At 34.5% G+C, this 17,388-nt stretch overlaps 2 protein-coding genes across 2 annotated transcripts; both read right to left on the bottom strand.

Annotated features, from left to right (window-relative positions):
- Nucleotides 1–453: 453 nt before the first annotated feature.
- On the bottom strand, nt 454–3,681 carry LOC142528481 (glycosyltransferase-like At2g41451). Its single transcript, XM_075633529.1, has 11 exons — nt 3,310–3,681; nt 2,548–2,697; nt 2,298–2,350; nt 2,111–2,219; nt 1,889–2,023; nt 1,759–1,803; nt 1,501–1,688; nt 1,264–1,405; nt 1,116–1,162; nt 906–993; nt 454–801 (listed from the first exon to the last, which is right to left on the bottom strand). The coding sequence occupies exons 1-11, from the start codon at nt 3,679–3,681 to the stop codon at nt 589–591; spliced, it is 1,542 nt and encodes a 513-aa protein (XP_075489644.1). The 3' UTR covers nt 454–588.
- Nucleotides 3,682–5,853: 2,172 nt separating this feature from the next.
- LOC142530083 (folylpolyglutamate synthase-like) lies at nt 5,854–16,495 on the bottom strand. The gene is given in 18 exon segments (XM_075635852.1): nt 5,854–6,156; nt 6,413–6,586; nt 6,588–6,604; nt 7,324–7,479; nt 7,658–7,736; nt 7,831–8,166; nt 8,374–8,529; nt 10,462–10,539; nt 10,662–10,708; nt 11,758–11,818; nt 12,142–12,198; nt 12,852–12,935; nt 13,460–13,520; nt 13,770–13,879; nt 14,482–14,547; nt 15,382–15,593; nt 15,749–15,946; nt 16,331–16,495. Coding segments are annotated over 17 exon segments (1,938 nt in total). The 5' UTR covers nt 15,933–15,946; nt 16,331–16,495; the 3' UTR covers nt 5,854–6,096.
- Between the last annotated feature and the right edge of the window lie 893 nt (nt 16,496–17,388).

Below are 17,388 nucleotides of genomic sequence, written 5' to 3'. Positions count from 1 at the left end.
ATAAGTTTTTGCCTTTAAAGAAAATTGTTTTTCAAAAGCATATTTATTTTTAAAACAATTTTTTAAAATATTTTATATTTTTTTATAAAAAATATTTTTATGAAAAACGTATTTATATACTAGTCCAAACGAGCCTATATAACTTCTATTTAGACATTTTGAAATCGATCTCAAACCAAAATCTTGGTTATATGTGCATATATATAGTTTGCAAAATTTTTATTTAAAATAAGAGTAAATCTCTTGTGAGATTAATAAATCTAGTTTTAAATCTCTTTTGAGATTAATAAATCTAGTTCCATACATATAATAAATAATAATATTTTCGTATTTTGTGAGACATATCTCTTATTTGGGTCATCCATAAAAAAATATTACTTTTATTGTGAATATCGATAGAATTGACCCGTCGGATAAAACTTGGTAAAATCGTACTAAGAAGAGACCTACTCGTAAAAAGAATATACTATCAGGAAATTCTACGCAGATCCAAGAATAGGATAAATTTGTGCCCGTGTATCTCGCACAACATGCTATACAAGATTGTCGGGCGATCTTCTTCTCCATGTGTAGCATAAAAATTAAATATCACGTATCGAAACGAATGTCATACGTGGGCGGCGCCTGCGGTGGAATAGCTGGAAACTCAAGAACTTTCCGAGAACGGGTTTGATCGTTTATCGCCCTCAAATACGTGTTGTTTTCAGTATTAATGGTGGATGGATTGGTGCTACCAGATGACATACTTGCTGTAATGACAGAACTGAAAAGTTGTGATTCCCTTAAGCTTTGTATGAGGACCTGAAAGTATATTTGAAAAGGGATGAGCCGATGTAGAAGCAGAACATGTCCATTTGAAATAAGTAGTTATTTTGTAGCTTCACAATTGGAGAGAATGGAAGTACCATCGGAGTGTGTATTCGGGTCAGCACGCCTTCTTTCAAGAGTTTTAAGTTGAGTTCCTTGTCGTCCCAAACAACATGAGCACGGTACCTGTGGAAGAACAACAAGGGAGGACGAAGTCGAAAATGTTTCAATGTTTTAGAGATTTGGCGAATCTACTTGATTCTGAAGTTCTGAAATATTGAAAAATATGAGGAGATAGTAGTAATCACCAGCTAAGCATTTCTTCCTCTGTTGCGGTAGACGCGATCACAAAAGCCTGCGGTTCAGGTCGGCCTCGAGTTAAGTATGGCAACTACGTTGTTTGAAAAGAGTGTAATCAGTAAAATACTCCAAGATAACACAATTTTTGGAACTCACAGCTCTATCAAAGTCTAGCATGAAGCATCTTTCAATGTCTTCCTTTGTAAGTTTACAGCCACATCGATCACGTCTCGAAGTCAGGTCTGAAAACTTCGCATATGTGTAATGCAAAACCGCAGCCTCGTTGAAACTGATCTCCCTTCGGAAAAGAGTAGAACAAAACAGAAAATTTGATAAATTGGTACTTCTTTTGTTTTAGTATAGATAATGTACTTGTAATCGAAGCCAACATACTTGGGAATCTTGTTGTAATTGTGCCATCTGTGTGCTCCATTGGGACGCAGATGGTGCTGAAGACGAGCAGCAGACTTCCCATTCCCGTAAGTCAGAAAATAGTTGGGATTCCCATGAGACGCCTCCATGTAATTTCCAAAGTAGACATGTCTCGGAACATGGTCGTGATTCTTCTTGAACATCGAAACCTGAGACGGTGTAAGAAATAAAGATGTGAAATTCCTTTTGAAGCAATTGCAAGAAATCATTAGTTACTACCTCGCTGAAAGGTTCTTTGATATCATCTCTTTCCACAATACTCTCCTGCGCGCAGAGAGAAACATCCTTATATATTCATCTTGATTTAACTTGATACGAGTAACTTCATTTCAAGGGAAATATCACTCACATAATTTGGAAAAATAACCAAGTCGACATCCCGAGGAACATCGAGCAACAGTTTTTGAACAGAATACTGGCTGCTCCCAACAGGATGAATCAGTTCATCGGTGTCGACGTGGATTATCCAATCCATACCAGCTTCCTGGCGTATCATACACATCAACATTAACCGATCAAGCAGCGATATATTTGAAATTCGTTAAAGTTGGTCGTATTGGTGAGGACATACAGTTGCCATGACAATGCCCATTTCCATATTGAGCGTCTGCTTGACAAATAACTCGTAGTTGCATGGTTTATAAAAGAAAGATGACAGCCAAGTTTCGTTCCAGATTCGGCTAAGGATTACAGAAATATAGGTGAATAGTCCACATTAATGGTCCACCAAAAACTACATTTTGCAGAGGAACACCAACCTCTTAGCTTGTTGCTCATCTAACTCTCGCGTTCTTCTTATAACTCTCACCCCCTGCAAGAAAACGAAGCATTGAAAGACAAACTTGGCCTTTGTCCATCTACATAAAGCTCAAACGTAGCGTTCCGACAGTGGTAACAACAATGTCAATAGTCACTCCTCAACAATACCATGAAGCTAATAGTCAAGTAGTGGAAAAACAAAAACAAGCTAGACCAGAAAAAGAGGTGGAGCTGGAATTGGTATCTAACCGGGATGGAGTCGAGGACTTTATAAACAGCTGGTGATGCAGTTTTCCCTTCCACAAACAGAAAAAATTTTGCAACTCCAATAACCTTGTGATAAAATATCCATGGTAGAATTTGCTCTAAGCCGGCAGAACTTGTTGAAATGATACATATCTAACATATAGATAAAATCCTCGATTATGAAATATAAGTTACCTAATGAGGCCAAACAAAACTGCAAATTCCTTAGCAGCCGTGTGATGAACATAGGAACTAACCAACAATATCTTGTCTCCAAAGCATTTAATTTGTAAGCAACATAATAGGGTACATATACATATACATATATGTAGAAAACCCCACCATTTAAAAATCTTTTTCAATACAATTTTTTTTGAAATGTTGATTTCTTAAATTTAAATTTTTTAAAGTATACATTTTTTTTAAAAAAACATGAGAAAATTATATGAAAACTTACAAAATATTTACAAATACAACTCTACATGTAAAAATTTTATAAAAAAAGTACTGCAAAATATTTCGGGAAAAAATTTTTGAACTAATAACGACTCGAGTGATTTTCCAGTTATTCGATATGTATTGTTGTTGTGGCTCAGTACTCTCTTAACAAATTTTTCTTGTTTCTGAATAGTTTTTGCCCAAAAATCCCAACTTTGGAACATAATCAAAACATCAACAAAATCCCAAAAAAAAACCACCAAAATTGTTAAAAACCTGCTCAAATCATTCACCAAAAACAAAATTAAAAAAAAAAAAAAAACCAACCTTGGGTCCAAGATCCGACCCGAGACCAAACTTCCACTCCCTGTAATACGGAAACGACACCTTATCACTCTGTCCAAGAACTCCCGCGCAGTCCACCGAGGAAGGCGAGGAGCTAACGGGTTCCGGAAAAGCCAAACCCGCAAATGCAGCAGGGCCATCGTTGCCGTGTTGTAATGGGATAGTCGGGTCGGTGAACTGCAGGAGAAAAACGAGCAACGCGAGAGAGATCAAAAGGAGGAGAGTGAAGAATCCGATGGGACGTCGGAAAGCTAAGAAGACCGGAGAAGAGAAGGCGGTGGTGTTCCTGTGAGTAGTGGAGAGACCTGCCGGACGACATTTGATAGTTAGATTCGAACGTAGATTCTGATACATCGATGTGTATGTATTTACATGCAAAAGGATTCTCTGTGCGTGAAACGAAGCGGAAGCGCCGTTAGTTAGTAGGATATATGACTGTTATCGCTATATTTTTCTAATATATGTATGGAAAAGTTTGAGAAGATAATTGTTAAATTTTTATTGTTAAATTTTTATTGTTAAATTGGATTGTGATTATCGATATTTCAAAACATTTATCTGATAAAATATATCACGACTTTTCAATGCATATCGAATAACAAATATGATTCATAGACAAAGATTGTACATATGAATATCATCAGTTACTATATGCAATAACGTGTGCGGTATTTTAATTATGAGTAGGTTTTTTGTGAGACGGTCTCACGAATCTTTATCTGTGAAACGAGTCAATTCTACCGATATTCAAAATAAAAAGTAATACTCTTATCATAAAAAGTAATACTTTTTCAAGGATAAACCAAATAAGAGATCTGTTTCACAAAATACGACCCGTGAAACCATCTGACACAAGTTTTTACCTTTAATTATTAGTAAACAAAAGGTTACATTGAAAAGAATGTATCAAAATATGAAACTAGTTATTTGAATGAGAGTATGTCTCTTGTGAGACAATCTCACGAATCTTTATCTATGAGACGGGTCAACCCTATCGATATTCACAATAAAATGTAATATTTTTTAATGAATGACCCAAATAAGATATCCGTACCACAAAATACAATCCATGAGACCGTCTCACACAAGTTTTTCTCTTTGAAAATGAACATATTATTAGCCAAAATAGTTAAAAACTCATGCAAATTTACATACACATAAACGTATATTTCTTAAATTTCTTGGTTTATGTGCTACAATTTCCAAATCATTTTATGAATAGAAAATTCTAATTTTATTTTGACTCGTTTAAATTACAACACAATAATGGTTTGATTAAGTAATTAATCAATTAATAATCGGGGGGTTAATTTATATGCAATAAACGTTTTGGCCCTTTTGGGGTATTTAGGGTTTTTTTATACTTTAAAATTTTTTAAACAAAAAATAATAATAGTAGACCAGTGCATAACATTAATCATTTATCATAATTCAAATCTACAATTTAATATTTTCTCAAGATAATTTATCTTCTCCAACAACTGCTTGGAATCTTGGATTTTCGTCAGATAATGAGTGTGGGTTGTTAATATTTTTTATTTAAATCTAATTTCATCCATTTTTTTAGTTCGAGCTCGAAAATCACACTTTTTAAAAAAATTTAATATTAACATAAATAAAAGTATTGAAGAAGTTAGTTATATATAATCCATGTGGAGTAGGTATTTTGTGAGACGGTCTCACAAATCTTTATCTGTAAGACGAGTCAATCCCTACCGATATTCACAATAAAAAAGTAATACTCTTAGCATAAAAAGTAATACTTTTTCATGAATGACCAAAATAAGATATCTGTCTCACAAAATATGACTCTTGAGATTGTCTTACGTAGGCTTTTGTCATCCACATGTTATTACTAATCCTAAAATTTATCTCCGTTCACTCACTCGTGAACGACCTCGACAAGTGCTGTAGGCTTCACTAAAATAAAAGTAACATCAAGTCTAGTGACAATTTGAATTGATTTAAATTAAAATCTATTCTTTTAAATTTAAAAACGGAAAGAAAATTTAAACTCTAGTCTATTTTATTTAAAACTGAGAATATGATAGAAACGGTCAAAAACACCAACATATGTATATTTATTTTTGCCCCTCCATTATGGACAAATTCACCAAAATTGTTTTCTATCAAAACTATAATGTAATTCCTCGTTATTTCTTATAATTACATCTTGATTCTCATTTAAATATAAATCAAATGGATTATAAAAAATATTATACAAACACGCAACGTTTGCGTCAATATACTAGTATAACATATGAGAGGGAGGCGATAAAAGTAAACATTTACTAATTATATAGTAATATAATACTAATATTTAGGTTTATTTTAAATTTTGATAAAATTAAAAATAAGGGGTTAAATTTGCTTTATATATATATATATATATTAATTACATATTTTTAGGTATCTATGTATGCTGCAGAATTAAAATTTAACATTAATTAACGAGTTTATTGCGTAAATATTATATCAAAGTTTAAGAGTTGTTGCATAGCTAAAATAATACAGTGAGAAAATCGATCCACAACGCCCTTACGTAAAAGCCAAAACCATGGTGAAGTTATCCATATCTGAAGCAGACAAATAACACCACATTATTTAGTACACAATGGCGAAGTTATCCATACCGGGAAGTATATAAATCTTAAAAAAAAAAAAAAAACTGGAAGTATAAAAACAACAGGCACATAATCTACACATTACTGGCTGTTGCTGAGTTTAATGATGAATGGTGAATTAATAAAAATTGACATGATATTGATGTTATCTCCTCAGTAGCTTTAGTACATCTCCAACCAAATGCAAGGACCCCGTAACAAGAACCTGTAAACTCAAGAATAGTAGATAAATGTACGTCAATTACTGTATATACTTGGATAAGTCTTGTCAACGTGTAACAACCAACGCAAGAACGACAAGTTTCATTTCAAGCATGAAACATCAGTCATATAGAAATATAGAAGATAGATCAGAATCCAAAGATTTGTATAAAACTAGTTAACTATCTGCAGGTAGTGATATTTGGTGAGCACGTGACATTCAGAAAAAGGCATTGTTAAATTTAGTTCTGAATGCTTACCTGAATCCTGAAGGATGGGTTTTCTTTAACGTAATCCCTTAACCAATTTATGGTCAATGGCAGAGAAGAAACCACCGCACTGCAGGTAAAACGTCCATTTGTGGGACTGCAGTTTGATATATCATCGTTCATGAACCTCGAACGTGGTTTACTTTCTGGGATTTCCAATCTGAAAATCCTTGCATTGAATATCTGGACGACGATCATAACAATTAAAAAAAATAAAATACAAGAGAGACATCAGAGCTTGGCAATAAGTTCAGCTTTACAAACTCAAGAATTAAATAGACAGATCACATGAACTCTTATTAACTAACAAGTTGATCTGCTTTGCCAACACATGTCAGTTACCATAAGCAGCAATATGCGAAGAACTTCAAATTAACAAGTTTGACGACCATAAAAAAGAACTTAATTACAATGAAGCATACGGAATATGAACAAGAGCAAAAACACTTTGGTTTGAGATACTGTAATTTCATCACTGCCGCAACTTTTTTAGTACAACACTTTGGTATGAGGATGATGCTATCAAAAACGACTTGCATCCTCTGTAACTGGAAGTCCAAACCATAAGCAATGTTCACTGTATGCTTGAGAAGGATCTCATTCAGCATTAAGAATAATCAGGCAATTGCAATGTTCTACTCTTGGAATTCATCTAAGAAGCACTTTACATGCACTATTTGATCTCTCAAACAATTCTACAAGGAAACGTGAATAGTCAACCTTACTCTAGTGATTTCGACAGGCCTGGATGCTTAAGTTTGCATAGAGTAAATTCAGAGTGTCGATGAAAGATGGGTATTAGAACGTAGGAATAAAGAATCGTGTATTTATGGAGAACCTCCAAGTAACTAAAGGGGTTGTTGATTACCACAGATTTCAGAAAGTAACCAAGGAGAGGTTACCTTTTCCGTGAATGATCTTCTCCCATACACTTTGGAGGAAAAACTGCCACGCCAAATCCTTGGAAGATATATCCAGAGGAATAACCGACGAACCAGAAGTAACCTTGCTATATTTTGATATACTAGGGACAAAAATAGCTTTCGAGAAATAAGTGCCTGAAAACACAACACATTCATTGCAATTGTCATAGTGCAAATAAGTGTAGAAATAATTAGGAAGGAGGAGAATAGATTAAGATCCATAACACTTGAGTTTCATTAAATTAAATGATATTCAGTTATAGAAAAATGTCACAAAGATCAATCACAACTTGATACAATGTCGGGCCCATACCTGAGGAAGCACATGTATCAACAAGTGTAGGGAGAAGAATTTGGGGATCTCTCACATCCATACAATTGAATAAAAGAATCTGTAAAATGTGAATGAGTATATGTTAGATCAAAAGAAGGTCTACTACTCAAGCGACCATTTTCCCATTATCCAGAAGGAATATTGAAATTTACTTTCTTGGAGATTTTGTCGGACTCGGGCTTTCGCTGTTTTGTGCAACAATTAATCAGTGTTTCTTCCACATTATGAAGCTTTGCATGAAAAAATGGAATTGATGACCCGTGTTTTTCATCTTTCACAGCACAAGAATACCATTTGGCACAAGCTTCCATACTTTCAGGACTATGAGCCCCATCCAAATAGAAGATTAAATCCCCTGAACTTCTAATCGCTCCAGACTTTTCAGAATATGTAGATGGAGAATCATGAACAATCTGAGCCCTCCCAGAAAGACGGGCAGTTGAAAGTCCCCGTAAAAATGCCTCGGGTAAACTTTCTTCAAAGTCAGCCTGATTTGACAAACAAAAGATATTAGCCATCTGATTGAGTAGGACAGGCATTCACCAATTGAAAAATACAAGTCAAAATCCAGAAACACCAGTCAAGCTACTCGAGGCATTAGAAGTTCTATAAATTCGGTGGAAAGACAAAAGCATACATATGTTTTCAGGTAAAGCTCATTCTCAAAAGATGGGTTACAATAGCGTTTAACTAACATGTGGCAGCTTTTCCTTATGTCCCGTTCTCTGGAGCCAACTTTTACAAAGAGCAACAGCAAGGCCAGCATTGGTGAACTGGTGATCCCCAGACAAGCTTAGGGATACTCCATTTAGTTTCATATGGTCAAGTGGTCCAACGACTTCCAAAGGGACCTGCAGCAAGTGAGAAGGCAGAGAGCCTTGATTATGTTGAAAGTTGGATCAAGCCCCATTTCTAAATAATTAAATCTCAATTTTAGGGATTAAAATAATTTCATTGATGAAAACTAGATACAATTGGTGATATATTCTAGAGATTAATTTCCCTTCTTTTTGAACATGTACACCAAATTTAAAGAAGAAACGTAATTTTTCATTCATGAAAACAAATAAACAAGATTATTTTTCCCATTTGTTTACATGTTATCACCATAAATTTCTGCAAAGAAAAAACAACAGGGAGCAGGGAGCAAAATCTGAGCTGCCACCAAAGCAGCTCGCAGCATCAACTCAATACTATGATGACAAAAGAAAACATAGCAGGCAGCAGCCAGCTTAAATTTTATTCTTTTAGCAGACAAGCCAATGTTTCAATTCTTCAACAAAGGTTTTCCTTTGTTAGTGAAAAAATTAAAGAAGGAAAAGTTTCTGCCCATGCCAAGTCTCATTGCAGTTTCTGAAACCATCAATTTTGTGTGCTGCGAGTTATTGTTCGTGCAGGTCCTACAAAAAAACCATGAGACTTTGCTTTTTCCTTATATCCAAAGAAAAGGAGTCATACTAGAATTGTTCAACAAACTGGAGCAAGTGAGCCACTTGCACCATCATATCCCCATTATAGTTTTCTCACTGACAATTGTTTTCATCGTCATTTGGCAGCTCAAAGTCACCAAACCATACAAAGACGAAGCACTCTGAAGTATCAACCTATCAAGTGAGAGTGATTATTAAACACGAAAAGCATTCAGCTGTCGATCTGTGGTTAAGAGTGACCTCTTATTATGACCACGCAGCGTGGAGAATTGGTCAGACTTCTAAAAAACAATAGAGTTGATACTTTTTTGGTGTTGAACTGATACAGGAAATAAATGAGGGGGAGAGAGAGTGCAGAAGAATGGTGCAACCAGAAGTTTGTGGAGTAACCACATGAAGCTGGTGCCTCATGGAAGCGTGACAAAAGTACGCATAATAGACGGAGTAAATTCTCCAAGCAAGACGACTGATTCAAGCTCCTTTTTTGTCAAAGCAATGAAGCACAAGATGCTTCATCTCGAGGGGGATGTTAGAAAATCAAATGAAGCTCCATTCAGTCAACTAAATCTCAATATAGAGGATCAAAGTTATCCATTGATTGTAGCCTAGATATGATTGGCGATATATTTTAGGGATCACTTTTCATCTTTGAGTATCTAATCCTACTTTAAAAGAAAAATCAGCCTACAAATCATGTGGTGTTTCATTCATAAAAACCAATTAAACAAGATGAATGCTTCCACATTTTTCTTACAAAACTCCAACAATTAACCCTTGTGCAATTTTAGTACAAGACTAGAAATACAATTATTCAGACACATGCACAGAGACACGCCACTTGCTGCATGTTCATAGAGGCAAATGTGGTTAAGCACATCAAAACCCCACGATTGATTCAGTGAAGAGATTTTGAAGATAAAAGGCCAGTTAACTCACTCAATGGAAATTATAGATAAAGGGTGTTGTTGTATCAAACTATAACTCACATACCTGACCATTGTTTTCCAAGTAAACTCAGGATATTTCATAGCATAACAATTCTGTGGGCCCCGTAATTGAATTTCCTAAATCAAAAATAAATTCATGTTTTGTCCCGCGGAAGTTATAGAAAATATAGTAACAGTTAACCAGTAATGGTTTTTACGGAGCTATATCCCCTAATATCATTTAATTAACTACGTGATTCACCTAGTTAGATTCTGGTACAAAGTAGTCTTAAAGGAGTCATCTCAGGGAATAAACTCCAATCAAACAAATCAGTAACATAGACGTGAACTATATGATTAATACATGATAAATTAGGTCCTTAGAACGACCCGCATAAACATAAAATGTAAGTAAATGTTGAGTTACCTTCAGTTCACTGGCCTTCTTCTGAAGAACATCCATTGCTTCTGACAGCTGTGGCACAGTGAATGCAGGAACTTGAGGCTTCAGGAGAAGAGAAAACATCAAACCATTTTTGCAAACACTTGACTATCAAATGCCTATCCAATGTAAAGAAAACTTCTACACTATTATTCCACAGAAGCATCCCGTTAAAAGGCTTTTACCTTGAAGATTCCAGCCTTATGAGAGGCTATCTTCCCAAGTGTATCTCCTGGATTAAGCACCACATACATATAGTTAGCTATGCTTAAAAGATGAATCTAGCAGAAGGAAAATCAAAAAGTTTCAGGTGCCCCACGTGTGATTGAAGTTACTGTTGGACATTTATTTATTTATCTATTAATTTGTTGTTAGGATAAATAGATTTTGTATTTTAAAGTTTGTTGCTTTATCAAGTTATCTTCGGCATATTAGGTCTCCAAGATTGGTTGATTAGATTTATAAATATATGACTAGCTGTTCTTCTTCAATATCAGAAATAACATGTCGACTTCCATATCTCTTGTATTTCTTTCATTATTAGCGACATGGTATCAAAGAGAGTGAGTGATCAATGACGAAGTACGGCATGGCCTCCTCGTCGGGTGATTCTTCATCTCCATCTGACACATCCTCAAACCCTACCCATACTGCAACTGGAATTTCAAATCATATGGCCAGTGGATGATATTGTCCTCACAGGGAATCATGTTGAAGATCTTGCGACCTGTGAAAGTAGTGTGTGACAACCAAGCAGCTATAAGCATAGCCAAGAACCTAGTCCACTAGGACGGAACGAAGCACATTGAAGTGAACCAACACTTCATAAGTGAAAAAGTTGAGAGAAGAATCATTGATCTCAGCAATATTCCGACACACATGCAAATTGCAGACATCTTGACTAAACCACTCCATCGGCCAGTATTTGAAGAAAAAAGTTCCAAGCTGGACATGATCAACGTATACGACCAAGCTTAAGGGGGATAGTTGGATATTTATTTATCTAATTAATTGGTTGTTAGGATAAATAGATTTAGTGTATTAAAGTTTGTCTCTTTATCAAGTTATCTTCGGTATGTTAGGTCTCCTAGATTTGGTTGATTAGATTTATAAATATGTAACTAGCTATTCTGATTCAATATCAGAAATAATATGCCGACTTTCATATCTCTTGTATTTCTTCCATTATTAACGACGGTTACTAAAGATCAGATCTTGTGCACATTGTTAACTGCATGTACTATGAGCATCAATTAGATTAAAAATTGGAGAAGAACAAACCCAATGTTTCCATGTGATCCATGCCAAGGGGACTAACACCACATACAACAGGATCTTTGACCTGCTCAATTTATAACAGAATGATATTAAAATGCATAAATAGCATAAATGTATTTCTTTGAGACCAAAAAGAAATAACAGCATGATATGATTCTGGCAGAAAGAACGCAAGTTTACTTCACTAGGACAACGTGGAATACTGTGTTTTTTTACTACCATATATCTAAAGAAGCTCCCATATTTGAAATCTCTATTTGAATAAGATCTCCATTCCAAATATGGTCTCATTAGATATCTTTCCAGTGGACAGATATCAGTATATGCCATCAATATTGCACAAAATTGACTAACAGGACCATATCAATCAAAGACAAGGAAAATTACCACATTGGTTGAGTCATTGGTCCCTCCAAGACCAACCTCAATGACAGCGACATCAACCTGCAAATGAGACGTCTCATCAAACAAGGCAAACTATAAATAAAAACTGGAACATGTGAAATGCATTTCACAAATAATATAGTATGAGAAATGACAACAAAATATGGCAATGATTTTCAGCTAAAACGTACGAAAAAAGAAATATCTTTCTTTTATCAAACTGCCGTAACGGATTTTGCTTAGCACTTAGCAGCCAATCACGTTAAAAAGATAGGTTAAGGTGAGAGATGAATCTGTACAAGAATAGAATAAAAACTAATATGCAGAAAATACTCCAGATTACAAAATTAATTTAAATTATAATATGTGTCTGTTATTCTTCTTTCCCGCTAATCAGAAATTAAAAAAGGGAAAAAATGGCACCAGGGCCCTGTCCTTTGTAATAAAGACAATAATGCAAATCTTTTCATTAATCTGAAAAGGAACAGGCATAGGAGAGAGAAGGAGAGAGGGAGAGATTATCAGAACCCAAAATATAATATTTTAAAGGTATAAAATTATTTTATCAAACATTTTTTACATGACTTGGCATCTACAAAAACAATTTTACTTCTCTAAAACAAAATGAAACATTCAACTTTTAAAATATTTTCCAAAACATTTCCAGAAAATCAAACAAGCCCATAGGATCTGGCAAAAGAACATCACCTTACCTTTTCACAAGTAAAAATTTTAAGGGCCAACACAGTGAGGAACTGGAACAGAGGAGGCATAGGTAATTCATCATTGACATTTTCCTGCAAATCAAAACTTTCATGATTAGAAAAGCCCACTGCAGGAAATAAAAAATTATGATGGGCGAAGCCAAATGCAAACTTCTAGTTAGAAAGTTGTTTAATTATTGTCACGTCTTTCTCAGAAGTTTTTTAACAACCCAAATACTGCATGAATGGATCAATAAATTGTTAAGGAATCAAGTAAATTTAACTAATCAAAATGAGTGTCGATACAATTCGATTTCTGGATGATGCACCATGCTTCCAACGAAGTCCAATGACTCCAATCATTACATGGAATACACATATCAAAATATTTGTCTTCTAAGTTGACTGTGATCGAGAAGTAAATAGCCTTCCACGTTCCACTGCAAACTCGACTGATCAGGCTACCGGTTGTTGTCGAGGAAACAACATGTAGAACAAATAAATTTTAAAAAAAAAAGTACATCTATCAACAACTTTTTTGGGGGTGTAAAAGAATGTCAGGACTCAGGAGAAATAAAATCAAATTGGACAAATGAGGAAAAAGTGCATAAGAATACCCGCAGTTGATGCCAGCATGCCCAAAAATAATGTAAAAACTTTTCTTCGGATATATCAAACCTATAAAAGAGAAACAAAAATGAACAAGGAACCACATGGGATAGCCTCTAAATGACATATAAATAAATCAATTGATGTACAAGCGCAAAATAAGAAAGTAGTGACAACGATTAAACCTTCCACCCACCCAAACCCCCAAACACAAAAGTGAATGCAAGCAAGAGCGCGCACACACCCACAAAAAAGGAATAAAAGACACGCCGGTGCTACTCAGGATAAAGAGATATATTTAGGCATTTGGATGCTCACCCATCTAGCCGAAATCTTTCTCTCACGTCAATTAAGTGAGGAGAAGTGAATAGTCCAGTTCTAAACCCACACTCTCTCAAAATTGCCTCACAAAATGCGCAAGTTGATCCCTGAAACATGAAATTTAAGAAGAAACAAAGAAGAAATGTGAAAACAATTGAGTAAATAAAGCATAACTTGACAATGTTCTTTAAATGCAATGCACTTTCTCTTATACTTGTACAGCAGAATGAACAAAGGAGTCAAACCCTTGCCCAAATCATTATCTCTTTATAAAGGTACAACCCTCTTATCTCTAATACAACCCCCAGAAAACAAAAAAACCAATCATAGTTGAGGTGAAACTCAAATACTGGAATGTTCGGTAGAAAAATGCAAACAAGTAGCCGTGACGATCTTATGTCACATGAACAAAAAAATATCTTTCTTTCTCTTGATCACCAATTTAACAAAAATGCAGACAAGAGCGTCATATTTGAGAAATCGACAATGAAATATATGCTGGTTCAAAATCTCATAAAAGGGATAATTGCAACCATAAGCTAGGGCGCTTCCTCAATCATTTCAAGATACAATTTGTAAAAACTTGTTTGTTCACAAAATTTAAAAGATATAGCTTTTATCAATTGAAAGTCATTCGAGCAAACTGGTATATTATTATTTTCATAAATCTATCAACCGCATAAAAAGTTTACGCTTATGAGAAAAATACCTTCCCTTTAGTTCCAGAAACGTGGATGATTTTGAGGTTAGCTACATGTTCTTCCAAATCCAAAATCTGCCAAGAGAGCATGCACTTAAATTTACTTCTAGAAAAATGATGCAGACGCGAAATGTACGAAGTAACATCTAGCTAATGTTATCAACTATATCTATGCTATGAATTTATCCACAAACATAAACCAAGATAATAAGATTACTTGAGGCCAAACAGCACAACATTTCCTCAAATGCATATGCAAATATTGGAAAGGAAGTATTTTTGAGAAATACTTAACAGAAAAAGGTTTCAACCACGCATAGCCAATAAAAATAAGGGATATCACAAGGAAATACACATGCAACCAGATCTCATGCATCTAATAACAACGGGAGCAACATTAGGCAGGGGGAGAAAGGTTATCTTTTTTACCTTATTTTAATGGATGTTATTCATTAAAAAAAAGGTTATCTCCAGATATTACAATTCCAGTTTATTTCCTAAAAAAGAACCAAAGGTAGACATTAAGTTTCAACACAAAGAAAGGACAAAAGGACCTAAATGAAACACAAGAAAACTTTACGGGGAATGAGTTTAAGTCCATGTCAGAACATACCAAATAAAGATATTTATAGACCTAATTGACAATTTAAGACACATCGCTTTGGATGAGGCATAATGATTCATCAAAAGAAATTGTAAGTTAGTGCATATACTTCAAAGGTTTCATGAGCAAACCCTTTATTTTCGTGAAGCAGAATCAAAATGGCGTCAAACTTATAAATGCACGATCATACACCATTTTTCAGTTGTATAACACCTATGGAGTCAAACTTATAAATGCACGATCATACATCATTTTTCAGTTGTATAACACCTGAGATAGAGAATCAATTTTCTCTACAGCATTACCTTAATATACATCAACATCCTGTCCATTTTGTTATACTTGCCCCTTACTGGTGATCCATCGCCGCGCTTTTTTTGAGTAATGAGAGATGACAGTGCCTCCATGGCAGTATCATACTCAGATGTAAGATGCAAGTTGTACAAGTTTTCTTCAGTCAGCATATTACCACCCATCGTCTCCAGAACGTGAGATAAAAGGTTCTTATCTCTAAAGCCTAAAATATCGAAACAGATAACCTGAGAAACTCAACATTGACGATATTCCAAATTCAGAAAAGAATAAAAAAATCAAAAAAATTCAATAACTTTGACCACCCAAAGATTTCCTGAGCATATGCCAAGTATAAGTTCATATAAGCATTCAGCATACCTTTGTGACCTATTTGTACTTGAGAGTGCAGTCTTTTGATTTCACTTAGACCAAAGCCATTCCTTGAAGCAGGCAAGCAGGAGAATATCCATGTCAACTTATAAGGAAATGAGCATTTCTTCAGACTGAAGTCTGAAATGCCAACAAAATTTTGCCACTGATAAAATTGGTTGTATCTGAGCATAGGTCGATTAAACTCTGCAAACCACAAAAGCTTCCAATCAGCAGAACTTCCCAGAAAAGTTCCTGAAGTCAGACCTACTTGGAAATAGACTCCTCAGCGAAAACAATCATGGGTCGCTAATACACTCGAGAACGATAATACGAGCATCCAATAACTACTAACAATAATGAATCAGTCTATAATTTAACAACGCACGCCATAAAGCATCTTTCCAACACTCAGTTGAACTTGAAATCTAACAAATACAGGCAAAGCTCGGTACTTTTTTTCAAAATCATTCGTATTCGTTTACATTTACAATAAAGAAAGCCATAATAAGCGACAAACCTTCATCATACCCACACATACATGGCCGCAGCGCCAAAAGAACAAATTTTCAGGCGAGAAATTTATCTTACCTCAGGGTTACCATCTTCCAATCTGATTGTCAGCCGTCGAGATAACCGTTTTCACCATCTTTCACACGCAAAATGAGAGTTCTGGGTGGAATACATACACGTAGTCGAAATCGAAATCTCAACTTCGCGATGTGCTCACGGCACGCTTCCATCGCGAAAAAACGTCCTTTTATTTTTTCCCAATTATCATTATTATTATTATTTTATAATAATAATCTTTATAATTTTGTTGGTTTCGGGAATTATCATTATTTTTAATAATAATCTTTATAATTTTGTTGGTTTTGAATCCAAATTCATTTATTTTTAAAAAACTAAAATAAAATCATTCATTTCAGATAATAATAAATAAATAAGAAATCATTCATTCTACTCATATAACAAAAAATAAAATAAAACAAACTTGCATAATTCAATGAGCGATCACATTTTGAACTCTCAATTACTGGAAATATGGGTTTTAAATAAGGCACGAGGTTTTAATTCCACAATATGTGAATAATGAAGGGACCGAGATGGAATAGCGAAACAAATTAAGAGTCCAAGATTGAACTATTTGGTTTTAAAAAAAATTAATTTTGATTTAAAATTTACTAGTTAAATGTGAAGATATTCGGAATTGAGGTTGTGTTTTGACGTAAGAATTTGGATTTCAAATTTATTTGATTGTTTGGATTGGTTTTCGTTGAGTGTATTCCAAATTCATCATCTGGTCAATCCATGAAGATGCAATAATAATTATAATGTATTTAAGATGCGTGTCATTTCAAATACATCGTTTAAATATCTCCTCTCTAAATCAATATTTTCTTCCATTTTTTGAGATTCTTCAACTCCAGCATCATGCAACTTTTACCAAACATGTTCCGGCTTAGTATGTGAAAACATTCAAATATGTATTCGATTCGCCTAAAATTCACGACCTAAACTGTTTCATCTTCATACGTTCATCACGTCAATGGTAATATAATAATATATATAGTTCGTGTGGCAAAATTGAAACTAAATAAAGAAAGCAACAATATTTCAAAAATCTTTGTTCCTAGACTGTAAATACT

This window comes from Primulina tabacum, chromosome 16 (assembly GCF_025594145.1).
Source record: "Primulina tabacum isolate GXHZ01 chromosome 16, ASM2559414v2, whole genome shotgun sequence".
Lineage (NCBI taxonomy): Eukaryota > Viridiplantae > Streptophyta > Magnoliopsida > Lamiales > Gesneriaceae > Primulina > Primulina tabacum.
Note: the sequence above shows the minus strand (reverse complement) of the source record. Positions and strands in the feature narration are given on the sequence as shown.

What these genes read in the sequence shown, in the direction of transcription:
- LOC142528481 (XM_075633529.1), bottom strand. Translation starts at nt 3,681, where the DNA reads ATGTATCAGAATCTACGTTCGAATCTAACTATCAAATGTCGTCCGGCA. An exon ending in TCAAAGAACCTTTCAGCGAG is followed by an intron (nt 1,689 to 1,758) that starts GTAGTAACTAAT and finishes ACACCGTCTCAG; the next exon opens with GTTTCGATGTTCAAGAAGAA. An exon ending in CCCGAATACACACTCCGATG is followed by an intron (nt 802 to 905) that starts GTACTTCCATTC and finishes ATATACTTTCAG; the next exon opens with GTCCTCATACAAAGCTTAAG.